At 44.0% G+C, this 26,039-nt stretch overlaps 1 protein-coding gene across 3 annotated transcripts in view; it reads left to right on the top strand.

Annotated features, from left to right (window-relative positions):
- Positions 1-4,773: 4,773 nt before the first annotated feature.
- KMT5B (lysine methyltransferase 5B) overlaps positions 4,774-26,039 on the top strand; it is a 29,515-nt gene continuing 8,249 nt past the window's right edge. Inside the window, exons 1-5 of one of the 3 annotated variants that reach the window (XM_048059718.2) lie at positions 4,774-5,543; positions 12,554-12,799; positions 13,676-13,823; positions 23,024-23,189; positions 24,467-24,576. In XM_048059718.2, the coding sequence (XP_047915675.2) occupies positions 12,640-12,799; positions 13,676-13,823; positions 23,024-23,189; positions 24,467-24,576 (584 nt within the window). In that variant the 5' untranslated portion in view covers positions 4,774-5,543; positions 12,554-12,639. Of the gene's footprint in view, positions 5,544-12,553; positions 12,800-13,675; positions 13,824-23,023; positions 23,190-24,466; positions 24,577-26,039 lie in introns of those variants that run through there. The other 2 variants (XM_048059719.2, XM_013185639.3) reach the window with 2 other exon arrangements.

Below are 26,039 nucleotides of genomic sequence, written 5' to 3' on the forward strand. Positions count from 1 at the left end.
TTACTCTCATTTCCCTTTTCCCCTTCCTTCCAGAACTTACATTACTTGTTGGAAATGTATCCCTTGCTTGAGAAACAGGATTTTGTAACATCCACTCCCATCTCGGTGGGAAGGAAGAAGGGTATGGAAATGAATAGTAGTTAATTTGCTTGCATATGTTCACATTTTAGAAAGATGAGATAAATCTGACGGGGAAGTATGTATCATCGCACTGAGAACTCAAGAGATCGCCTAAAAATGAGTCTTGGATGTTAAGGTGGGATGGCATGTAAGATAAAAACTCTTTTACCGTGCAGGAATTTTATGGAAGAAAGAAAGGGGTTTCTCTCTAAACAGGGATAGTGTTAGGAGAAAGGACAATCTCTTCCCTGTACACGAGGGATTTTGGTTTCCAGGTGCCTTTTCTAGCCTTCTGGATCTGTTGCCTTCTTCCTAAACATCCAGTTACTATTAGATAGCACTTATTCCTGTTCAGCATCGACCCCTTTTCTATCTTTTTTGTTTTGGACGTTTTTGTTTTGGACGTAGCTCAATGTGAAGAGAGTGACTACAACACTGAGGTTGCTGGAAGAGAAGATACTGACCTTATTCATATTTGATGGTTGGAACGATGATGGAGAAAACGAAACAAAACAAACAATCAAAAAAACAGGACTCATGTAAAAATCTGCAAGTGTTGATTAGCTTATTTTAAAAAATAAAGGAAAGGGTTGGTGTCGATATGCATTAGCAGAGAAAATCTGCCTGCCTTTACTGCAGGCAGGGAGCTGAGCTTTCACACTAGTCATTTCTGCACCGTGCCTCTGTATTACAGTCATATAAAAAATCCCTATAATAACTAAGAAACACAAACCTCTGTATTTTATAAATAACAATCTGCAGACCCAAAGTGAATACAAGGATGTAATTCACTCTAGGATTTCTGCAGCTGTTAATAAATCACTCAGGCTGCACTCTGGCAGCTTATGACATCAGCAGAAGCCCTCAAGTGAATTACAGCCACTAATTTACCCAGAGGAGGCCATCTATCATCTATTATTGACCATCTGTTACCGAGAATATGTACATTTTGGATAAATTAATAAGGTTCTGATAGAAAAGGTCTTTAATTGTATTCGGTTCTTACATTCATGATGTTTAACTTCGGGTTTGTAATCATCGGTAAAAACTGCGTTGTGACACCGCTCAGAGTTTGGGGAGGCACAGTGACTAGTATTTAAGGCCACACTCCTGCACGGATGTCAGTGGACGGGACTGATCCTCTTAAAGATGTCACAGGAAGATACTTACTTGCTCGGCGTATAAAAGGAGCACATTCTTAGCGCGCCCATGCCGATACAAAAGTGCCCATCCGCTGCTTGCTGTGGTGTCTGCAGTTTGAAGCCTGTTACCCTTTGTACAACATCATCCCTTCCAAACAGTAAAAATAGCAGCTATAGGACATCCGCTTGCTGCAAACAGCAGATAAAATATTACCTAAAATGAAAGATCAAGCTCATTACACCTGCCTAGTTACTTCGGCTCCTTCTTTGTATTTCTTTCTATTTCCTCGTGCCTCTGCTTCCCTGGGTGTCATTGCTGTGCCCTTAAAACCAGCAGAATTGACCATATGGATCTGGGTACAGTATACCCAGTTTAAAATTGCAACAGGACATACAGCACTTACAAGACATGGTTTTATTTTTAAAAGGGAAGGTTACTGTCAATGCTTTGGCAAACTCTGAGATTTCAGCGTAGCGCACATACGATATAGAGGAGCGCTTCTGGGTGGTGAAACTGAGACCTTCAGAGTAATGGAGAAGGTGGGGTCAAACTACCCATGGGAGACAGCTTGGGGCACGTCAGGGTAACAGAGACTTCAGTGCTGGCTCAGAAGTTTAACGCTGTTGGTTATTTAATATTCAGCATGCTCTGCTCCCAGATACTCCTTGCAGTGCTCTAAGACTTTCAGCCCGGCAGGCCTGCTAAGGAGCCAGAACACATAGGACAACCTGGCTCTGTTATTGGCACATAAACGCTCCCAGATGCCCGTTTCCAAAAACGCCTACACTGGGGCTGTGCAAAAGTACCGCAGAAGAAAAGTAAGGGAAAAGAAAAAAAAAAAAAAAAAAGCCTATGTGGCTGAGTTAAACTGTAAAGTGGTAAATGGACTTTTCAATTGGGATTATATGTTTGTGCTCCTCAAAATTACCCACTGCTACAGTCTTCTTCAGCAGAAGCTGATTAAGAGCTGTATGTTTTTCAGCAGCAGCTGATTTTGGCTTTATAGCACTGGAAAGGTTTTGTTGCAGTTGCTGTTCTTCATGGAGAGGGAAGGACTGAAGTCCTGACTCAGAAACTGCAGCTGTGGAGCGAGGTTTGGACCTCTGCGACGCCCCAAGAAATTGCAACACAGCAGCCTCCACGCATACCTCGAATCCAAAGTTTGAGTTTCATTGCCCGAAAGATGTAGTTTTACGAAACTCTTCATCACATAAAGATTTTAATAACTACAAAATTTCAGTAAAAACTGGATGCTTTCGAATTTTTTGCTACATTAGGAGCACAGCGCCATAGTGCCTATGGGATGTTGAAAATGCAAAAGCTACTATTCCCAAAGTGAGGCGATCTACAAAATCAGCAAAGAGCAAATGCAGTTCCTTTTAAATTTTATAACAGTAACAATTTAGGAATACTACTTTGGGAAATAAAAAATACTGATTCTTGCCAATGCACACTGAAATAAACTCATCTGTTGCCTGGCATATGCTCTAAGTCTTTCAGTCCTCTGTTATCAGGAGAAAATTATCGAGCAGAAGTCACAAAATCGCCATGTGACTGAAATATTGAGTAACGTGACTGAAAGAAATTTTTACTCCTGCAAAAAATAATGCCATTGTCACAGTCCTTTGATAATTAGTAAGAAAACAATACAAGTTTTAGATTTGAGTTCCTTCACATTCTGGTGAGGATTAAGCCTGTTATGGTAGCATTAATTTAGGAAGTGAAATCAACACTGAAACTATTGATGGGTTTTTCAGAATAAATTTCTGAAATTACATTTATTTGGAGTTAGTCACCGCATATCTACAGTTTTTCAGAAGAAATAGTCGCAGTCAAAATTGTTTAACATAGTAAACTTAGTATGGTATGCTCTCAGGCTTTGGCCACCTGACTTCCTTATTTCAAAGCCAGTATTTTGTGTTATAGAATGAAAGAACTACAGTGGGAAAATGCTATAAAGTACGAAAAATTAAAAAAAAAAAAAAGTAAAGGAAAAGTGTCTTTTTTTTTTTCTTTAACTTTTATAATTGTTACCTAGGGAGCAGAAGAAATAAGTTTTAGATAAATGTATTCTGAAAAAGCACCCTTTCACACTCAGCCAGGGCTTTGTTGTCAGATCACCAGCTGGAGTCCATAGTAAATAAGTTTTTTTGTGCACCTTGCTTCAGCTACACCCACTGCTGGAGCTATGGCAAACCCTTGTTGCCACCAGGACCGAAGCTGGCATCTTCCATTCTGGCAATATCTGAACTTGGGAGATGACTGTAGTCATTCCCGTAAACGCACCGAACAAGCTGATGCGTCTATAAAACAATATTCAAACGTTGTTACTAATATAATCGGTGTCACTGCTTGTGGCCCTATTAACAGCCAATTCAGGCCTGAAGTAAATCTTCCAGGGATTTATAATTCAGGTGTAAAAGTCTGTGCTAATCTAGTTTAGCGACTCAGCCTAAGTCTCAGCTTCAGAAGTCATTTCTTGTTACTACAGTAAAATCAATGTACTTAAAATTTGTTTTGTTGGAATACATGCCATTTCCAGATACCGTATTGCTTGGGTAATTAAAGCAGAATTAACCCCAGTTCAATGTGAAATTACATTTTATTTAAAACCTTTAGCTTCCTACTAAGGATAATACCAGAAGACAACTGAGGAATTGATATCCCTGGCAAATAGCTGTGGAGAGGAAAGTCGCTGTGTGGTGAACCTGTTCCTTTTCCACAAACGCTGATGGTACCTTACAGTGAACTCAGCCTAAAAGGCTTCTGGTAAACTTAAAAAAAATAAAACATATTGGAGAACAAGAACCGCAAGGGGTGTATCATATTGTGTATCAAGGAACACACAAGACAACTTAGTATTTTAAGGACGTAATAAAACTTCTCAACTTCGAGTAGAAAACATCTGAGTTCTCCACCTCCTGCAAGGGGACAATGGTTGGCAGTAACACGTTTCCCCCTGAATACATTTAATTGAGCACCGAACAGAGACACGTTTCCTGCTCGCAGGAGGTCCTGAGGTGTCCTCCCTGCAGTTTTTACCTGCGCAAAAAGCGCCTTTTGTTCCTTCCAGGGGGCGCCCCCACACCGCCCCCGGCCCCCTCAGCAGCCCGGCGGCCGCCGCCTCCCCGCCGGGGCCATTTTTAAATGGCCCTGCGAGGACGCGGAAGAGAGAAGCAGGTGCCCGGTGCTCCCTGAAGGGGCTGCCTCAAGCGGGACAGGGCGGATTGTCCCCCGTACAGCCTCCTCCGAGCCCTCGGGGCTGGGGAAGAAGCGTTCAGCCACACGGGGCGCGCACCCCTCTGACCAGTCCCCACCCGGCCCCCGCTCTGAGCGACCCAACCCCACGCTGAGGGGACGCCTCGCATTTAAAGGGCAGCCCGCGCGGAGGGATCGCGCCGCCGGGACTTCTTTCCTCGCACGGCCGGGCCGCCCCAGACCTCGTTTCCTACCCCCCCCCCCCCCCCCCTCGAAATCCCTGCGCTGCCTGCACGGCGCCGCCATGGGGGCTGCGGGCCGCGCCGAGCCTCCTCCGGGGGCTCGCTGGATCGCGGCGTGAGGGAGAGGAGGAGAAAGAGGAGGAGGAGGAAGAGGCGGCGCAGGTTGAGAGAAGGGGAGGTTTATTTCGAGCGCTGTATCCTTCCGCGAGGCGCAAGGCGGCCGCGGTGTCCCTCCGCCGCCGGCACCACACGGGCAGGCGGCGTCTCCCCGGCCGGGGCGAGGAGGTCGCGGGTTGCGCGGCGGAAAGAAGAAGAAGAAAAACTTCGCAGCGCCGCGGCTCGTCTCGACCGCTGGAGCGGCGGAGAGAGGGCTCCCCGCGGAGAGAAAGAGAAGCGACAGGAGAGGGGAGCGGCGGCGGCCCGGTCTCGCCGCCGCCCCGCGGGGGCTCCGTGAGGGAGCCCGGGGGACTCTTTTTCGCGGGGGCCGGCGGAAGGATCTCGCGGCGGCTCCTGCCATCGCCTCCCCCCTGCATCGCTCGCCCCTCGGCGCCGCCATCTTGGATTTTAATCCGCCATTTTTTTCCTCCCCCCACTCGGAATTATTTTTTTTACCATTATCGCCGCTTTTTTTTTTTTTTTCTCCTCCTGATTTTTTTCCTCCTCCTCCTTCTCGTTTCTCCCCGGCTCTCCTCTTTTCTCCCCCACCTTCCTCTTTTTTTTTTTTTTTTTTCCTCCCCCCCCCCTCGCTCTTTTCCCTTTTGATGATTCATTTTTTCCCCCCGGCGGAGGCTGGGGCAGCACCGGCGGCGGGGGCACCCCAGCGCGGTGGGCGGCCGGGAGGTGAGTGACTGGAGGGGGGGGGGGGGGGCGTGTGTGAGGAGGGGGCGAGATGGCGGCCGGCGACCCCCGAGGCCCTGCGAGCAGGGGGCTGGGCCGGGGGGGGCTGTGGGGTTGCGGGGATGCTCTGGGTTTAAGGGGGGCTGTGGGGCGAGGAGGGGCTGTGGGGTGAAGGGGGGGTGGTGGGTGAGGGGGGAGCTGCGGGGTTTAGGGGGTGGGGGGGTAAGGGAGGGGTGTGGGAGTGAGGGGGGTGGCTGTAGGGTTAAGGGGGGGTGTGGGGTTAGGGGGGTTTAGGGTTAAGGGGGGGTTGGGGTTAGATGTGGGGGCGTGGGGTTGGGGGGGTTAATGGGGGACTGGGGTTAAGGGGAGGGGTTAAAAGGGGGGCTGTGGGTTTAAGGAGGGGTCTGTGGGGTTAGGGGGGCTGTGGGGTTAAGGAGGGGGGTTAATGGGGGGCTAGGAGGGGAGTAGTGGGGTTGAGGGGGAGGTTTGGGGTTAGGGGTGTGTGGGGTTAAGGAGGTGAGTGTGGGGTTAGGGGGTCTGTGGGGTTATCGAGGCGGTTTGGGCTCGGGGCTGCGCGGGGTTACGGGGGGCCTCGGGTCGCGCTGCGGGGCCGTGCAGCGGCCGAGGGGCTGGGGCCGGGCGGCCGGGGCCGAGGGGCGGCCGCAGGCGGGGCCGTGTCCCCGGGGGCCGAGGGGCGGCGGGGCCCGGCGGCGGGCCCTAGGGGGCAGCAGGGGGCCGGGGAGCGGCGCAGCCCGCGGCCCTCCCCGGCCTGCTGCCGCCTCGCCGGGCAGCCCTCCAGGCCGGGGGGGGACGTTTGGGGACCGGCCCTGCCGCTTCCCGAGCCGTCCGTGCCGCCACCCGGCGTGGAGTCGGGGGTTTTGGAGCCGTCGTTACTCGCTGGAAAAGTGAGGGCAGGGTCCCTGCGCGGCCGTGTCGCAGACAATAGGAGGATTTTAGGCGTGTGACTCGGTGCGGTTGGTGTTGGGGGGAAATTCAGCACGGGACAGCACGTAGGAGCTGGCAGGCTGGTGAGAGCGTGTAACTCTGGGAACCCCAAAACGGTGGGAGCCTTTAATCAGCGAGGGTAACGCTTGTTACAGAATAAACAATTGATACGAAGCCACGTCCCTTCTCTGGAGTCCTGTCGCTCTAGCTATGGAAGCATCCTTTCCTGCTTTCATTTAAAATGAACTTTGGCTTTGTATAAAAGAAGGCTTAACGAATCGAAGTAGCACCGTGTGAGGAACTCAGAAAGATTTCGCTGAGATTAAGTAAGCACATTAGGCTCGCTTGATCGAAAAATAGGATTATTTTTTTTTGTTTACCTTTGTGCTGTTGTGTTTCTGGAGCCCGGCAGAAACACACAAACCAGCTCCGCGTTACGCCCGGCTGAGCGGGCAAGCTGGGAGATAAGACTTGCTTAAAGCCCCGCGTTAGTGCCGCCTGTTCGGTGGACGTGCGGCTGAGGTGCCCGTGTGCACCTGCTGACAGCACCAGCGCGACTCCTGCAGCTCCGCTTGGCTCCGGTCGCGCTGCCCGGCGGCAGGACTACAGCTCCCAGCCTCCTCCTCGCGGGGAGCGGCGGCGGCCCTAGCGCAGCAGGCAGCTGCCCTGGTGAAGGCAGCGGGCGGCAGGTAGGGTGCTCCCGGGCTGAGCAGCGAATCCAACGCTGGGCTCGGGCAGCTCAGAGAAGCATCCGGGAGCAGAACAAGCTGACATGCTCCTGACCGCTTCCCAGAGCGCGTCTCCCTGCCTCCCCACGCCGTCCTGTCCCGTGAGCAGCTCGCTGTTGGAGTTCGGGCTTTGCCGGTCCCCGCTCAGCTGTTGTATCGTCCCAAAGGAGGAGGGGGCTTGCGAGTGGGCACAGGCAGGGCAGCCGTTGGCGTTAGGCTGCTGTGAAGTGCTCGCTGAGCTGCAGTGCTACTCGTGGCAGCCAGCTCGTGCCCACTGCGGCCTTGGCTGAATGTGTTCGGCTCATTAAGCCAGCAGAAACGACCTGCGCCTGCCTGCTGGGTTAACGAGCTGGAGCCCTTCAGGGTGCTTGGTGTTGGCTCGCTGCAGAGTGAGCTTCACTCAGGTTCACCCCGAAAGGGCACCGTGGCGGAGGAGGTGAGGGGGGAGAAGGAGCAGGAGCTGCTCAAGCCCTGCTGTCCGTTCATTCCCTCTCTGCCACTCCTTTATACTGGCACGCTGTTCCTTCTGCGCCCGCGTTGTAACTGGGGTAGTTTCCAAACTGGTAGGTGAAAATCTTGTGGCTGCGAAAGAACAGGCACAGGAGAAGGTGGGAATGTGTAGACAGAGCTATTAGGGAGGGACTGGAGCACAGTTTGGGGTCAGTTTTGAATCCGTGTCCTGTCACAAACCTGCACCCCGGGGCTGCAGCTCTCCAAGAGTTTGAGTTGTCCTGAGTGAGTTTTACCATGGTCCTGGAGCCTCCAGTGCCGTTTCTGACCTTTGTCCAGTGCTGCCCTGAGCCAGTTCTGAGAAGTAACTAGTTGAAATACTACGGGAAAAGCAGATGTTTTTCTTGTGTTTTAATTTGCTGAACAGGTCCATGACAGGGACATGGACAGGGACATTTGCTGAACAGGTCCAAGCAAAGTCTAAAATGGGTGTGAAATCAGGTGGTCAAAGGCAGCATCTTCAGCGGTGGGGTTGCAGAAGCCCCTGCCTGGGTGCTCGTGACACTGCTGAGGAACTGCAGCCTCAGCTCCTGAATCCCTGAGGTGCTTTGGGACCACCTGAGCTTTCTGTAAGATACAGCTTGGGCTCCAGAGATTTGCAGGACATAAACCAAATCTCTGCTTTTTTTTTTTTTGTGGCCTTCTGTGGTTGCAGAGACCTGTGCTCGGTGGCCAGTTTTGCTTTGGTTTACTACCCTTAACAGCAGTTTGTAGTGTCACGCATGGCCCTGCGCTCCCATTTGAAGTGACGCTCTGCCTTTTGTGAGCCTGAAGCAGAAAGGGAGGCACAGAATGCTTCTGGCCTCTCAGAAGTAGTAACAGAAATAAGGTGTAGGAAAGCTGTAAGAGCGGCTTGAAGCTATGCAAGTTTTTATTCAGCTCAGCTTTGGCTCAGCGGCTTTCTGTCATATCCCCCAAACTTGACTGCATTTTAGTAGTGCTCATCTTTTGTTGCCCAGGTGAGGCGGTCGCAGTGAAGCCATCTGCAGCCTGGTGATCCCACAGAGAAACTGACTGAGTGCTTTAGCTTTGCCTCCCAAATTCCCAATTACTCCTCTTTTAGAGCTCCCAGCAAGGGAACATCCCTTTCTTGCCATCACTGATTTGTCCGGAGAAGCAGGAGATGTGGTCAGTGGGCCTTTTTGTTTGCAGCCTGCACGTACTTCAGCTGCTGTCTTCTTGAGGAAGATTTTTTGCAGCTGTAATGAAATTAAAAAAGTGACTGGGTTAGATATCAGAGCTTACTCTGCCTGCCTGTGCACTGGAGGGGAGGATGACCCTGCCTGTTTGGGAACCTGGTGGACCAAATCCCCCGTTTCTGCTCAAAGCTGTCCCTGTCCTTTAAATAATAAGGATTTATATGTAAAAGCTGCATTATGGAAGACTAAAGTGAATGGTAGCTGAATTTCTTAGGGTTACTGATATATATGTTTGTATGGTTTAGGGTTTATTGATTGGTTGAGTTTGTGCAGCTGTTTGTTTTTTTTTTTTCTCTTTTCCCTCCCAACAAGACGTTATTGACTTGATAGATTTCACAGAGCGGAGCCCAGAGCTTGGGAGGATCAGCCAGCCTTTGAAGTCTATTTTAACAGTCACAGAACTGCTTTACTCAAATGCATGGAGTCTTACTACATTTTCTACTGTACGAAGCCTTTTCATATGCAGTAAAAGTCAGAAGGGTTCTCTTCAATCAGCCTCAGAAACACTTGTGGCTGCGGCTGCCTTTGGGAGGGCCTGCTAAGCAGTGGCAGTGTGAGTGTGCTTCAGGTGCTTCCCGATGGTGCAGAAACAAACTAATGCTCAGAAAATGTGTCAATAAGTTCAAGAGATTGAACACCAGGTAAAGGAAAGTGAGTTTTTTGCAAGCCCAGTTTTAGTGAAGCACTGAATTGCTCCGTGAGAGGCACAGCTGAGCTGCATTTCGAAGCTTGAGGAAATAGGAAAACTACAGTGGTAGGAGTATAAAAAAGCAGTAGAGTTACAAAGAGTAGCAGTACGAGTGGTAAAGGGTTAAAACAGCAGGGACGTTTCCATCGCTTGGAAGCCGGGGTTGTGCTGGTGGCCATAAAAGCGTGGATAAATCCGCGTGGGAAGTGATCTGTGCGTGGGGTGAGACGTTCGGTGGCAGAGCCTTTCCCCAGGGCTCCATAGGAGTGTGGAGGTGGAAGTGGGTTCCAGGCAGAGCCGCTTGCTTGAGTAGGGAGGTGGATTTCGTCTCTCCCTCTTCTCCCTTCATCTCTAAAGGGACTGTCAGTAGGTGTGAGACTGACAGGGCAAGCAAGTCACATCTGGGGCTGTGCTAGAGGGTCACCCAGCGGTGATCAGTGGGGCGTCTCGCGCTAGGTTATCTCTGGGCATGAGGAGCTGTGATGCTCGCTGTGAAGGAGCCCTCTCTGTTGGTGCCATCTCTTGAAAGTGGCATTTGTGCGTCCGTAGAAGGGGGGCAGGGGCAGCAGAAGCACACGGGCATTCCCAAAGTTCTTCATTGGCCAGTGCTAGAAAATAAGAGGCAACAGTCGACACAGACAGAAGTTTCCTTGCTCGCCAGGCTGCTAGGCTCAAGTGAAGAATGGGTTTTCGCGAGGGTTTTTGTTGGGCTTCACTGAGTTACTTGCTGGTTTTGCTGCAGGGGAGAATTTGGTGTCATCTCTGTAAATATATTCTGCAGCGCAAGCAAATATTTATTTTTCCTAATGCTTACCATGGTGTGAGTGTTCTTCTGTGGCCGTGGTCCTTCTTACCTCTGCTGTCGTACTTCCCTTTGCCATCTCGTGTTTAGACAGAAGCATCTCGCTGCAGATAGCAGCCGCCCTCCCAAAGCCTCGCATCATCTTCAGAAGTGGGCTTCCTTCTCCATGCAGCAGCCACTTTTTTTTTCCCAGCTCGGGTGCAGCTCTCGTACTTGTTAGCTGTCAGTTAGCTACTGCCTCGTGCCAGTATCTGTCTGCAGGTGGCTTCGTGCTGCCCTTGGTTTGCCTGCAGCTCCTTAGCTGCAGCACTCCGCCACGCCACGGTTCGCTCCTGGTGACAAAGACTGAGGCTGAATTTGATAGAAGTCTTCAGTAGTTTGGTTTAATGCTCTTTATTACCATGGCTACTGACATGGAGCAGCAGGATTTAATGGGCATATACAGACCTGTTCAATAAATGGATTGAGGAGCAGAGAGAGTGAAAGGTAAGGGTTATTTTATCATGTAGATCTTCCCAGAGCAGCTGTATTCCAGAAGAAGTTCGGGTGGCACCAAGTTTCCCTTTTATTTTCCTTGTTAACATATCTGTGTGTATATATATTTATCTTCAGGTAAAAGCCAATCCCTGCTGTCACTGGCAGCAAGAGAATTCCTTGTCCACTGAAGTCCTCTCATTTTTGTCTCTACATTGAGGCAGTAGCTCAGCTGCTTTGTCCTCGGTCTACTCCCGTTGCACTTGGTCAATAATCTTCCTGTTCTTCTGTGACAAGTTGTGAAAGCTCCTAAAACCTGTAAACCTCCGGGAGGTAGCTTCAGTAAGATGTTTGAGGCCATGCAGCTGTTAAGTCGCTTGTCTCCACTGTCTAATGGCTCAGGTTTCTGAATCTTTGTAAGTAACTTTTAGGTACTTACGATCTGGCCGTAAATATTTCTGTGGCTTTCAAGCTTGAACACATAGGTGCCCAACAGAAGTCCAGCATTTTGCCAGCCTTGGCTGATTAAAAGCAGAGCTCCTACAGGAGACGTTATTTCAAAACCTCTGGTAGTTTCTCACGAATTTCTTCCGCTGGATTTAAGTGGGGTTGTTCCCTGATAACATGTGCTGAGCATAGACAGCTTGAGCACTAGTGCTGTCGGAGTTTTGTTAATAATAAAAAAGGCACAATTTGTTTCTTTGTGCCAAAACTGCAAAGAGGAGAATGACTGTAAACCAAGTAAATGATCAAATGCATAAATGCAATTGTAAAATTGTGCAGATCATCGTAAGACCTTTTTTTCCTGCAAGTTGTGGACAGTTATAGACACAGCCGTGTACAAAAGCATTAGTAGCTTTCTTGTATGGTAATTACTTACACAGAAGGTATTCAGACTGCAGGCAAAAACTAGCATGTGCTGTGCTGGCTGTTCCTATGCTGTCCATTTAGTGCTCCACTTGGGACCCTACGTGTTGCTGGCCCCTTGAGCCAAATGTGTTGTGGTGTGTCAGCTGGTGGTTGGGTGGTTGGTTTTGTTACCTGGACCAGTAACTAAAATAGCTGCCCAGGTCCTCTAGATCATCACTTCAGGGTTTTTTGAACTCTAATTCTTAAAGGAGGTTGTAACATCTTTCCCCCGCCTCCGTTCCAAAAATGCTGTCAGCTTTTTGTGTTTTTTAATATCTCGCTGTCATCTTCATTACTTTTTAGGGGGTGTTTGTATAATGTCGTTCGTAGCTGTAGAGTTCAAAACAGGTTACATTATATTGATTAGGAAATCTAATCTTAATTGGGAGTATATGTAAAAGTGACATTTTGGAGTCAGATACTTTGTATGTGACATTTTTGGAGTCACATAGTTGTGTATTTGTGTGTGTCTGTATAATTACGTAGAGGGTGTGTGTCTCTCTCTGTATAGATGTAGTCTTTAATTTATCAGCTTTAGGATTCTGCCTTTGCTTCCAGATGTGGTAGTAAGTTGTAGGACAGTAGTTCACCCGTGGGTGTCTGTATTTGTGACAGTTCCCCAGACTGGTGCTGATCAACCACTTTTCATTCTTCCTAATGCAAATAGAGCTCACCATCTTTTTTTGTTGGTGTTAAAAGTCGTGTCCTGGAAACAGATCTCCCGGTAAGTTCTAATTATGTTTGTCTTTTTCTTCCAGTAGGAATTGGAACTGAAATTATTCATCCACTTCTCTGAGCCTTTTGAAAAGAGACTAAATGCAACTGGGTCAGGCTGTCTGGGGGAATGAAGTGGCTGGGAGAATCCAAGAACATGGTGGTGAATGGCAGGAGAAGTGGAAGCAAGTCGTCTAATGACCATGCACAGAATCAGACCAAATTGCAGCATGCAGGAAAGGAGAATCCGAAGACTGGCAAAAATGGAGTTGAGAGAAGATCAAATAGATGTACGTACATATTTGTGCAGTTTATTGTTCTTTGTGGCTCACCTTTCAATTTGCAAGTCTGGCTTCTGTCAGATTTTAATTCACAAAGGAGGTGGGCATTCAGCATGCAGCTCTCATCAGAAGTATTAATTAGGTGTGTATGTGTTGGATGTAGTAACTAATTTCAGGAATATGAATCTCTTCAGATCAGTTTAAAAGTTAAGTGAGAGTAATTGTATTTTGCACATAACCAGTTCAAAATTAATTTACATACATGATGGGCACTAGCTGAGACCTAGTGTGATTGGAAGTAGATAAGATCCCATTTGAGTTACGAGCCCAACTCTTAGTGAATTTGCATGTAGAAGTAAACCCTGTTTTCAGTGAAGTTACATGTATCAATAATAGTTATGAAACTGTTTTAAGGAACATGGATTTTTATTTTTTGCTGTTGACTTGGGGTGAAGAATAAAATATAAAATTGGAGTAAACCCTTGATTCAGGTTTTAGGAGAATCCAGTTCAAACTTTCATGGCTTTGTCACATCTATAGACCTGAATGGAGCTGGATATGATTGGATTGCGTATTCTGGAGAGATGCTTGCATTTGGGGAGGTGGAGAGAGCAGGAAACCAAAATAAAAGACACCCATAAAATGTATTCTAAAAAAGTCTGTTTGCTGTCAGCTATATTAACCAGCAAAAGCAAGAGTGAGAAATTTAACTGTGCTCCTGCTTCTTCAGAAATTCTATTATCCTCAGGGTGGTTTTTGTTGTTGTTTCTGTTTTATTTTGCTTTTTAACCTGCAACCTGCAGTAACCTCACCCACCCACCCCCATGTAGCTGAGTTTTAGAAGGTTCTATAAATGACATCTGCCTTATGCTTTCTTGTTTGCAGGTAGCGGTGCTTCAGGATTTGAGGGTCAAAGTCGTTATGTGCCTTCCTCTGGAATGTCTGCCAAGGAACTGTGTGAAAACGATGACCTAGCAACTAGCTTGGTTCTTGATCCCTATTTAGGTTTTCAGACACACAAAATGAATACTAGGTAACTCGTCTTTATTTTCCTAGAAGAGAAATGGTCCTCTGATTACATCCATTAAGATGATAACTGGAATTTCCTGCATGTTTACAAAAGTCTGAGAAATGATAATTTGTGAGTGGCTTCAGCCTTGGAAATGGTGCTGCCTTTGAGACTGGAACTTAGAGCTCTGTAGCGGTGTAGGTCTTCCTATCAGCCTTAATGACAGCTTCTGCTGTGGAACAGAATGTTAACAGACACTGCTTTCTAGCTTAAACAGCTAACTAATCCTAGGTTTTAAACCTTTAGTCATTTGAAATAATATTTCAAAGGTGAGAGTTATTGTTTGGGGAGTATATTTTCTGTTTATTTCATGGGCTAGGTTTTTGTTTGTTATTTTTTTTACTTGTCCAGCATCTCAAGATTTACTTCTTGAGCACTCCAGTGTTGGCGCCACTTGTTCTCAAGGTGTTGCAGATCCGTGCTGAAGAAATGCTGCTCAGATATGTCTGTATATGTAAGATAAGTTAACATGCACACTTGGAGCCTGTGTACCAGAATTGCACATGCTTTTGCACTGTTACACACGTGTATGAATACTCCTGCCTAAATTCAGTGTGGACCTGTAGTTTAGTTGTTGCATGCTTCTTCCTGGTCTGCAGACATACCACCCATTAGAAGTGTGGTCTGTAGATACCTGTTAAGCTTCTGTTTGCGTAAAAAGATCTGTATTGGCAGCTTAATGAAGAAGCTGTATATAAGTAAGTATCTAAGGATGGGAACTGTATGCTTCTAACTGTACAAATAAATGGGAAAACTTTGGTCTGAGCTGGGGTTTCCAGGCAGCACATCATGAGAAGCAGGCTTCTCAACCCTCAAAACTGTTGCTGTGGATGTTTTTAAAGAACCTGTGCATAACCAGAGTATCAGTTAAGTAGATTTTGTGTGTATTTAACAAGGTGATCATTTGACAAATGAATGCTAGATTAATTGGTGTTCCCACGTAACATAAATGGTCGCTGGTGTAAACTGACCTTGCAAGTTGTGCATGAAATTGCAGTAATGTGGTCCTAGTAACTGCAGAGACTTGCTCCGGAGAGATTTTTCTTTTTCCATGGAGTGTGCAACATTCATCTTTAAGAGGAATCCTGGCAGTCTCCCTGCTCTGTCCATGCTGTTGGTCACAATAAATGTCCACACTTGGTAGATGCTCAGTTGTCGTAATATCTTTGTTTCCAGCAGTTAATTGAGCTAAACACATATGCTCAAAGCCCCATTTTTGTTTGTCTTTACATGAGTGGTAGTCTAAAACTTTACAGAAGTAGCTCGTTCTTTTGCTTTTTGCTAAAAAAGGGACTTCTGTATTGTTCAATAGTTGGAGAAGCTGCTTTCTTAAATATTATTGTTTCTGCAGATGTTTTCAACGCATAAAATACTTTTTGAATTATTAATTTGAAAGAAAAGACTACACAAAGGCTATCACCGTGTATTTCTTCCTTTCTCAGACTTGGAGAACAGTTACAGGCAGTCTTCAAGGCCAGTAGTTAATAATCTTGGAGCACTGTGGGAAATACTTAGGTGAGGCTTAGAACTTCTATCAGAAACTCATCTTTTTGACGCTTTCTTAATGTCCAGTTGAGAGGGTTTCTATCAATGTAAAGAATTAAAATAAAGGTATCAGCATAGTTTTTGTTTGCCATTTGGTGCAGCGATGACTTCTGCTTATTGTAGCTACATATCTTGGATTATCTTCGTTCTGTCTAATAAGTTGTAGTCTTTCTGCAACTCTGGAGATTGTTGCCATGTAACTCTGAGGGGAGGTTGGGGGAAGAGAGTATGAAAAGTCTAGACCAACTGCAAAATATCAGTACCTGAATATTGAGTTTGTAAAGTTCTCTGGTTTTGCCAAGAGTATATTGGTCAGAGAAGAAACATATACAATTCTAGTAAAATATCTGGATGATTACTGGAAACTCTTTTCTCCTGGTTTACCATCTTCTTTATACTGAAGCAGTAGTAGAGTGGTGACGAGAACCTGACTGCATTTTTGTTTTTTTTTTCCCTCGAGGCAATAAAATGAAGGTCCCCAATTCCGTCTTGGGAATTGTGCTGTTAGCTTTGTAAGCTGTCAAGTCAGTAATGTCTGGAAGAGCTGAAAGCTAGTTCTCAAAAGACTTAGGTCAGATCCTCACATGAATTTGTCCAGTGTTTTGCTGAAATCTTTTCTTGTCACCGAGGATTTGAAAGACCACATAAAAGGTATCTGGAAATGTCTTTAGAGGCTTTACCCAAAAGTTACTTTTATTTTTTTTTCATCATCTTGGATTTCCAAGAGAAAAGCAGATTTGTTTCTAGAGCTTCTGGCCCTCCTTACAGGCTGTCTGGTCATCTTCCTAACATTGGTAGCTCATACCTCAGCAAAAGAGCAGGTTAGTAGTTAATCAAAAAAAAAAAAGTGTTAGTAAATATTATCTTGTCAAATGTAGATATTCCAGGAGGTTTTGTCGCTTCTTGTACAACTCCTGTTAAAGCAGACAAAGGCTATCCTGTGTGTATCGTTAACATGGTTTGTATGCGTGTTCTGTTTGTAAAAACAAAACCCATTCGTTGTTTTGCAAACTATTATTTCCTGGTTTGAAGGTTGTCAAACACTGGGGATTAAAACTGACATTTGTAAAAAGTGACTTGCTGCTTATCTTACCAATTCGTATACTCAGTTGCTTTTCCCCAGGCTGAGGCTGGGTCCCGAAGCTGCGTGCCTCAATTGCTAATCCACCTTTTAATATATTGCCTAGTGTCAGTATTTCAGTCTTAAGCAAGTCTCTTGATCGTACTGCTGCTGTTACCTGTCCCTGTTGTTTCCTGGTTCCCTCAAACTTCAGCATCGTGCTGGGGATGACTGAAAGCAGTTCCAATGGCTTTTAAGTTTCCTGGCAATTGAGGAAGTCAAACCCATCACAGTCTGTTTCAGGAGAAGTTAGGGGTGTTTCTGAGCTCCGTGCTGCTGCTTTGAGTGAAGTTACAAACTGGTGGTTTTGTCTGATGAAGGAGCAAGCTTTAAGAACGATCGTTTTCCAGAGCAAACGTGAAAAAGCGTGTTTGGGGATGGTGTATTGGAAGCTGCTTTCTACCAAGAGTGCAGTGTAAGCAGTCAGTCATTCCTGAGCTTGACAGGGTGTGCCACCCTGCCCCTTGGGGTCCCTGTGGCAATAAAGGCAAAAAGGGCAGAGCAGATCCACATTGCTTGCATCCACGGGTCTGTGCTGAACCTCTTCTCTGCTCTTCAGCTTACTGCAAACTAATAATTAAAGGAGTCAAGAGTCATCTTGACTGAAGGGAGTTTAGAGGTAGAAAAAGTTATTTGGCACCTGCTGAGGGAGGTGGCACGGCCATTTGTAGTTCATTTTCGGCGTTGTGGCACTGTGGAGATGTTGCATTAGAGGCACACGGCTCCTTTATGCAGTGATACGCTTTTTCAGTCTGAAGTTTGTACGTTCTTCAGACACCATTGTCTGTGTACTTACTGTCAAAAATGATATTGACTTGGGTGTAAAATCCGTCTTTCCCTATTTTTATTTTGTACTTTACTGAATTCAGTAAAGTTGTCTAACTTGCTCCTGGTTCTCTTCCTCCTCTCTTGCCTTTTCCAAAGACAGTGACACGTTGGAATTAGCTGCTATGCTGCTGCTGCTGAACGCTTTGGATCTAAAAAACAAAACAAAGCTACTCTTGCACGTTTTTTCTAGTTGCACCTTTAGCTGCACTGCATTAAAAAGTATTTTATTTCCAAAGGATGGAGAGGCTTACACACAGTAGTCATGCTGACTGTTAAGTTAAATTTGCGGTGTGAAGTGGCAGAGTAAGAATGAAGGGATGCGGGCTCTCCCTGCTGCGTTCTGTCCCCAGCATTTATTGAAAAATGCATTTACTTGACAACTATATTAAGAAGAATGGATTTTTGTGGCTGCTAGAATTTTTGTTACTTCTCTTTAGGCTGTATTTGGGCTTTGACCACAGTGGTATGTGTATGTTTTCAGTTCAAGAAATTTTAAGTAAAGCAGATTACTTTATCATTAAAAAATGTGATCTTGAACTTTGGCCTTTAAAGAATATGGGAATTTTTTTTCTGATAACAGCACTGGAGATTAAACATGGAACGATTGGGGGGGGGGGAATGTTAACTAAATAAACTGTTTCCACTTTGATTATAAATAGATGCTTTTCAGCTCTTGTTATACTGTCTTGAAATGTTTAACAGCCTTGCAATGCTAGCTTTTGTGCTGAATCTCTGGAATTAGATAAACAGTAATTTGCTGTCTTTCTACAGCCACTAAAGTAAAATACCTATCAAGGGCTTGTAGTTGAGAGGCCAGTGGGATGCTATGTTTTGATAAATTCACTCTTCTTGGTGTTCCCAGTCAGAATTTCAGAGTTAGGCCTAGCAGTAAAATTCTTTGTCATGCACTGGTGCTGTCAGATGCACGCATTACACGGGGTTCTGTTCCGGAACCCTCTCAGGGTCTGTTACCCTTTTTGTTCAAACTCACTGCTCTCAGTGACTGAGCAAGGTACTGTGCTTCTGAACTTACCAGAACCTCTCCTTTAACTTCCTTTATAGGCAAGCATCTCACTGACCTTTGGCTTTATACCTTGGAGTTTCAAGATTCTTTAAGTATTCCCGAGGTAAGAGAAACTTGAGAGAGAGAAAGAGCTTTGCGTCACCAAGCCATTTTCCTACATCTTGCTTGTTGAGACAACCTCAGTTTGGCCCTTAACTGGGATAAGATCATCCTCTAGCTGGTTTGAAAATTGCAGTAGCCTAAGGTTATTTTTTTTTTGATCTTGTTGACTAGAGAAAAATAAATATTTCCTAGGGAAGTTTAAAAAGTTTTCTATTCTGCAGCTTGTCAGGATACTGTGATAGCTGAGTTTGTCATTCCTAGCTTACTTCTAACAGCCAGACTGTTTTGCAGCAGACTCCATCCATGTTCTGAGAGACTTGGTCCCTGAAGCTGTTCGTAGGATAGCTCAAGGAGTCAGTGCCTGTGATCAGGTTCAAATAGCAGAGCATCTTGTCCGGTTTCCACGATGGAATCTTATAAATACACAATTCATGGGAGCAAACCAGAAGTTCGGATCAGCGTAATTCAGACTTCAGTTGGCTCTCTGTTCAGAGACAGGGGTGTTTTGTTTTGGGGGGGGGGGGGGGGGTTCAGGGTTGTTGTTTGTTTTTTTGTGTGCTCTTTCTATCTCTCTATTTCTCTTCGAAGTACTCTCCCATTTTACTGACACACAAAAGCCTTTTTAGGCATGTTTTTGTATGCGTTTAGCTGCACTGTCTCTTCAGGACCTCTTCGTGGTGTTGGTAAACAGTCATGTAGATGCTTCCAGTAGATAAATAGATTGTTAATGTCATGTGTGAATGAGGAAGCCCTCTAACACCAAAATTGTAGCGCTTCAGATAGCTTCTCGTAACTAGTTGGCTTCCTGGTAGGTAGTGCTGGGAAAGACTAATGAATAAACTGCTATTTCATAATGCTCCTTGGAGAAGTGAAGTGTCTCTATTAAATACAGCAGGCCCTTGCGTTCTTAAGGAAGATAAAGCTTTTAGGCTTTCTTGGCACGTTGGCTTCCATAGTGTCTCAGATCGGCAGGTACCTGTCCCAGTCTATATGGCGATAGCCACTTGAAAGTACCGAGGCTTTTGTGTGGAATCAGCCTCGCAGTGTTCTGGATTAGCTCAGACTTGATGCTTTCAGTGCAGTTAAGTGTGCTGGTGAGCTGTGAAAAACTCACTACCTCAAGGTGCAAAGTGTCATTCTGTTTCACTGAGTTTTGGGAACCCTTGAAGTGAGATGCTCTATGTCATGTTGCTGGTTTCCAGTCTCTTTCCACGTACTTTTGGACACATCTGTTGCTTGGTTGAACACCTTTTTTTCTTTTTCTTTGTCTCTTTGCCATGTAAGTAATCTCAGTAAAACATTTTGATAGATACGCTGCAGGAGATCCTTGCTAAGATTTTTGAACCCTTGGCTAATGAGTCATGTACTGTGAAAGACCCAGTTCCTGTTTCAGATTTCAAATGCCTGACATACACACTAACGTTATCTGACCTTTTAATGGTTCAGTTTGTTTGCTATCCCTTCACCATTTTCCAGCCTTCTTTTTGTTCTTTTTAAGGCTTGGGGATATACTGTTTCTGCTTGCCAGGAATGATATTGCATGAGTTACAGCTGGACTAGTAAAGGAATTCTAGTGGTGTGGAATGCCTTTTAAAAAAAAAAAAAAAGAAAACCTGCAGAAACGTGCTGAATGTGATCCGTAGAGGTATGCAAGATTGGTGCCTGGTGCCTGGTTCTGAGCTAACTAAGGTAGCTAGTTCAGTCTAGGTGTCTAGTCAGTCTCTGAGAACAATATGTTATGGAAGAAGGGGAATAGGAGAGCCACCTTGGGGCTATAAGATGTGCTTCTTATTGCTAGAAAACATAGGGTGTGGATTCTTTTTCTGTAGGTGTGTTGACACTGTTTAAGCTTTGCATCTGCCCTGCTTTTTTTTTTCTTCCTGGGAGTTAAGATGCTACTTCCTTTAGCCAGCATGAACCAAAATGCTGCTTAATGTATTACTGTGTCTATCAGCACAAAACATCTTTCAAATGCTAATGCAGTATTGAATGTGATGGTTTTTCCATCTGTCTTTGTTCCTGCAGATCGTTCTTCTAGGGAAAAAAGAGATCAATTTCAACACAAAAAATGAAAAGGAGAGGGCAGTCATGCATTTAGCCCAGAAAGAATGGCTGAAGACCAGTTTTTAGCACCAAATCCTATTCCTTTTCCTCCTGTAACGTTTGTAGTTACAGGTGTAAACAAACTGCTGACCCGTCAGGTTTTTGCGTGGCGATGTGCTCTGTACTTGTGCTACAGTACAGAGGGTCTGTGTTTTGAGAGGTGTTAATGATTCCAACTGAAAAGGAGTGTCATCTTCTGAAACTAGTCAGCTTCAGTTCAGGTGATCTCATTTTGAATTCCTGTGATACCTGAGGATGCTTTGTGAGTTAGGACTATCAAACCTGGGAGAGCTCCTTTGTATTTTTAGGCGAACTGGGAGGTTGTCTCCAGCTGGTATCTGACTGGGAGTTGAGGAGGACTTTGTATTACAGATCAGAATGCCAAGCATGTCATCTGAAGGGAATTTTCTTCCACAATAAGGTCTCATCAGCTTGTTAGGCAGTTTGTTTTGAGGGAGAGGGGATAAGTCTGTTGTTTTTTTTAATTAAAGAACTTAATTTGAAACTTTGGCATAATATTTACTTCATTTTTAAGTGGGTATGTTTTAGAAGCACATCATCTGTTTCTTAACAGAAATACTGTAATCTTGTTAGCTCTGATTCCAGCCAGAAGAATACTTACTTGAAGTCTTCTCAGAACTACTTACTGTATCTTCTGCTCTGAAAGCTCTCAGGGTTATGCTGATAATTTTTGCAATATTCAAAAAGATCTAAAGAATTGCAGAGTCGTTATATTACAAGGAAGCTTTTTCAGATGGAGACTGCAGAGAAGATGGTTCTGTGTAAAAGCATGGAAAGCTGATTAACCTGCACTGCCCCTAGAAGTGATAACACTGTTAGGCCTTTCTTTATTGTATCAGGAGCATGAATACAGCATTTTTCTTCCGAATGAATCCCCTCCATTATTAGCTATTTCTAATTAAACTAAAACTGGGATCTGCAGCACTTAAGGTTATCAGTCAGGGAGCTGATGAAGTTCCTTCCACAAACTTAAACAACTAAAGAATGTGTTTCCCATTTTTTGCTTCTGTCATCAAATCCAGGCTTCATTTGGTAAGTAAGAGGAAGTAAAATCAGTATGGTAAATCCCCACTAAAGATAAGGAAGCTAGTATACACTTCAAGAAGCAAATAATAGGTCTTAACAGCTTTTGATTAAATCCATAACGTTAACTTGTTTAACTCTTCTGTCATATGCTGTGTGAGCTGTAGAAGGAGCTACAGAAAATCGTTTCTTGTGGTCCTAGGAATTTTCTGTCTTTCTTAGGTCTCCCCTAGGGTGTGCCGTCCGATTAAAAGCACACAACTCCACACCCTCCCTCTGCCCCAAAGCTACACATGGATATATGCTTAAAGATAATTTGTAAAGGTTTGGCATAATCTCAGTATTCTACTTTCTCTTGATGGTTTTGTAGCTCAGAAATGGTGCCGCTCCTTCTTGCGTTGACATAAGGCATTGTTTTTTCTGTAATCATTTTATTCTGTTGAAAATTTGAAGGTCAGTTTGTATTAAACCTCAAGCTTTGGGAAGAAGACAGAATTCTCTGCTAATATACAGGGGTTTATTTCCGGATTTTTGTCTACCAGTGATTTTTAGCTATGCAAATTTTCTGTAGCCAGTATATTTTGGGGGAAAAAAAAATAAAACTGTATGGATATGTGGAAGATCATTCTTAGAGTTTGTTACCTATGCTGTGTGTTACTTATTATCAAAACTTTTTTGTGAGGTCACTAATGGGTGTATTTTCTATGAATGCAAGTAATAAGTTTGTTTGGTAGGGCAAGAGCTGATTTGGAATCCTTCATGAAAATAGTTGTCTATTTTCTATTTTGAGTTTTTTTCTTCTGACTCGGACTAGTCAGTTGCATCATCTAATTGTTTGTTCGCTATTTAAAAAAACTAAGTGTAACATGTGAGGTTGTAAAGAGCTTAAATTTTAAATGACGCATCTATCTCCCAGCCCAACTACAAAAGCCAGAAATGTGCATAAATCCCTTTATTAGGAAACTTACAGCATCCAATTAATTTTCTGCATTTTCTTGTACAAATGTTTTTAGTGATAGTAGATTGTCCTAAATCTCCTAGCCAATGACACTTTTACTGTACTAGTTCTTTAGCTGTTTTTTTTTTTCCAAGTGAGAGGTGTTGAAAATATTGAAATGTTACTTATCAGCGATTTGTTTTATAAATAAAATGTGCCTCTCAGCAGAATAGAGGGCTTCAAAGTTCCGGGCAGTATGCTTGGCTTTACCTTACCTTTCTCCTTACCTCAGGAAATGACGGGCTGTGATTTGATTGCATAATGGTCAATTTCTTTATGCTAGGAGTTGATTTCTTTATGCGTTCATCTGGCTAGCAAAAGATCTGTGTGCTGTGAGTTACTGTGAGGAAGAACTGCGAATGAATAACAGTGGACTGGAATAGCTTTATTCTTTATTTCAGATTTCGACCTATAAAAGGAAGGCAAGAAGAACTAAAAGAGGTGATTGAACGTTTTAAGAAAGATGAGCACTTAGAAAAAGCCTTCAAGTCCTTGACGTCAGGTGACTGGGCCCGGCACTATTTTCTTAACAAGAACAAAATGCAGGAAAGGTTGTTCAAGGAACATGTAGGTGTATTTGTAATTAATGTGCTTTTTCAGATGGTTGAAAGGCTAAGAAAATGTACAAGTTTCTTAGGATTGTAGCAGTAGTAAACGGAAGTTATTTGCTGTTCTGTTATATATTACTTGTTTGATTGCTTTTTAACATTAACTTCCTTTGTTTTTCAAAACCCAGAGAACTTGAGAAGGGGGTTTGGGGGAAGGCTAACTTTTCATTGCCTTTTATTTAATAGACATGTAGAAAGAAAAACAAAGTTGCTTCTTCGGCTGTTGGCTGAAGTCCTAAGCAGAAGAGAGAAGTCCTAGTGATGGGAGAAAAGAGTTTTGGGGACTTTTTTGCTGTTACTCTGTTGGTTTGGGTTTTTTGTTTGTTTGTTTTCGTTATGGATTTTGGGTTTTGTTCTAATGTACAGCTACTGTAAGTCAAATTGTGAGTCAAAGATGAAGGAAAAGGGAGAAGCCAAGGTACCGCAATATACCTCAGCTGTTTTGGGTATAGGGCTTTTACATGGGAACATCATTCCGCTTCCTCCACTTCTAACACCCCGAAATGAATTTCATGTATAGCACAAAGGTCATTGACACACAAATTTGCAAAGAAATTGTAATGTTGTTTTACTTCTTTTTAAAAAAAAGAGCTCCTTCAAGAAAGAGTATATTGTTTGCACAGACATCCAAAAGGAATTGGCCTTTTCCTAGTCTAAAATGAATCAAATGTAGTAGTATAGAATAAAGTAGTCAGCAAATGCTGCCTTCTAAAAATGTTTTGAGTAATAAAACTTCATTTTTAACTAAAGCCACCAAAAGGAACAACTTGAAAACTTGAACTGATCCAGCAATCCCTGAATTCAGTAGCTAGACTTCTCATGGAAGTAATCTCTTTCGGAACTGGAAAGAATAAAATTGGACTTGATAAGATTGTTAGGTCTGAGTGGTTCTTAAAGACCCGAGAAGAATTCTTGAACTCAAGTACTCAGTGACTTAAAGAAGAAATTATCCATTTTCATTAGCTGGGCCAATTTCATTCCATTCAAGGCATCTTTAGCTGCTTTAAATTTTTTGGATGGTCACGTTATCCATGTGAGGATTCTTGCAAGTCACTTTGAAGAAATAAGGTTAACATAATGTGTATAGTTAAAATTTAAAAACAGAAATATATGCATTTCAGCACGAAACATTCCTTTGCAATGTATTTTTTGTCTTACGTTATTTTATATAAAGCTTTTCTTGCTGATTTTGTTTTGCTTTTAACAGAATAGTATTTTTTTTTTCTTTCATCACAGGTATTTATTTATTTACGGATGTTTGCAACTGACAGTGGGTTTGAGATACTGCCTTGTAATCGGTATTCTTCTGAGCAAAATGGAGCCAAAATAGTTGCAACAAAAGAATGGTAAGTAATACAGCTTACTGTTGCATTCTGTTGCTGCCAGTTATTTATTATTTCTACTTATAAATCAAATTTGGGAATTTTTCTTTGACTAGTTAACATGGTACGTGCATTTGAGAGGTATTCCCTCGTATATCTGGACTTAACAAACTTGTATACTGAAAACTCTATGGCTATGTTGTTTTCTGTCAGAAAATTATTTTCTTCAAATCATTAGTCATTGGTTTGCTATGAGAAACAAACCCATGTCAAGACTTGGATGATGTCACATTTGTTATAAAACAGGTAATTGCGGGGGGGGATGAGTTTTCTACCATTGTGAAACTGAGGGATGTTATTTACATATTTTGATTGTGCAAGGTAAATCTCTCTTGGAAGCACAAAGCTGGAACCCCAACGTATTTTTCCCTTCTCATTTTTTCCCATTTGAGTTTCAAGGTAGACGTGTCAGCAGCAGCACTACAAGATAGCCAAATTAATCCAGATTTTAAAATTAATTTTCCCTTTCTTCACCTCCTCCCTCCCCCAGACATTTCTGTTTGCTTTACTGTATGTCTCTACATGCTCATAACAGCACATCTGAGATCACAGAATCATCTAGGTTGGAAGAGACCTCCAAGATCACCTAGTCCAACCTCTGACCTAACACTAACAAGTCCTCCACTAAACCATATCAATAAGCTCTACATCTAAACGTCTTTTAAAGACATCCAGGGATGGTGACTCAACCACTTCCCTGGGCAGCCTATTCCAATGCCTAACAACCCTTTCAGATGATGATATGCTGTCCTGTGCTGGGTAGGATTGAGTGGCTAGGTTTTACACTGGCAGCATACCAAATAACCATGCTGTTATTGTGGGACTGGGGCCTCAACGTGTGGGAGAGCAAGCTTCAAGACGGCTGAGGCCAGTTTCTATATCACGATTATAGCTGGAAGTTCCACAGTCATGGTATAATCGTTTTTTTGGGGGGGTTGGGTTTTTTTTTTGTGTGTGATTTTGTTTTTAATTCTCCCTTACCTGATTCTTAGAGGTGGAAGCTTTGTATATTTAGGTGTGTTGAAAATGAATCAACTTCTTGTGCTCAAAATCTTGCCTGACCATTTAAGAGAGACAAACAAAAGTCATGCTTCAAAACAGTTGGAAAACAGTCAGTAGTTTGAAAACTACTGTTCAGACATAATGCTAGTAAGGAGTGTTGAGCAGTCTCTATAAAAGGATAATTTTGCACTTAAAATGCTTGGCTTGAGAGAATAAGTAAAAATTAAAAAGAAATCATTTTAGTTTTAACAACTGTAGTAGATGAAGTAATCAACTCTCTCAGTCTCTTGCTTGTTTCTTCAGGAGACCATAGAAACAATGATGGTAATGTCTGTCAGAAGTGATGTACTTGGTACTGTATAGTAGCAAAACAACATTTATTTCATATAGATGAAAAAGCGTACTTACCCTAATTATTGACAGCT

Source organism: Anser cygnoides, chromosome 5 (genome assembly GCF_040182565.1).
Source record: "Anser cygnoides isolate HZ-2024a breed goose chromosome 5, Taihu_goose_T2T_genome, whole genome shotgun sequence".
Taxonomy (NCBI): domain Eukaryota; kingdom Metazoa; phylum Chordata; class Aves; order Anseriformes; family Anatidae; genus Anser; species Anser cygnoides.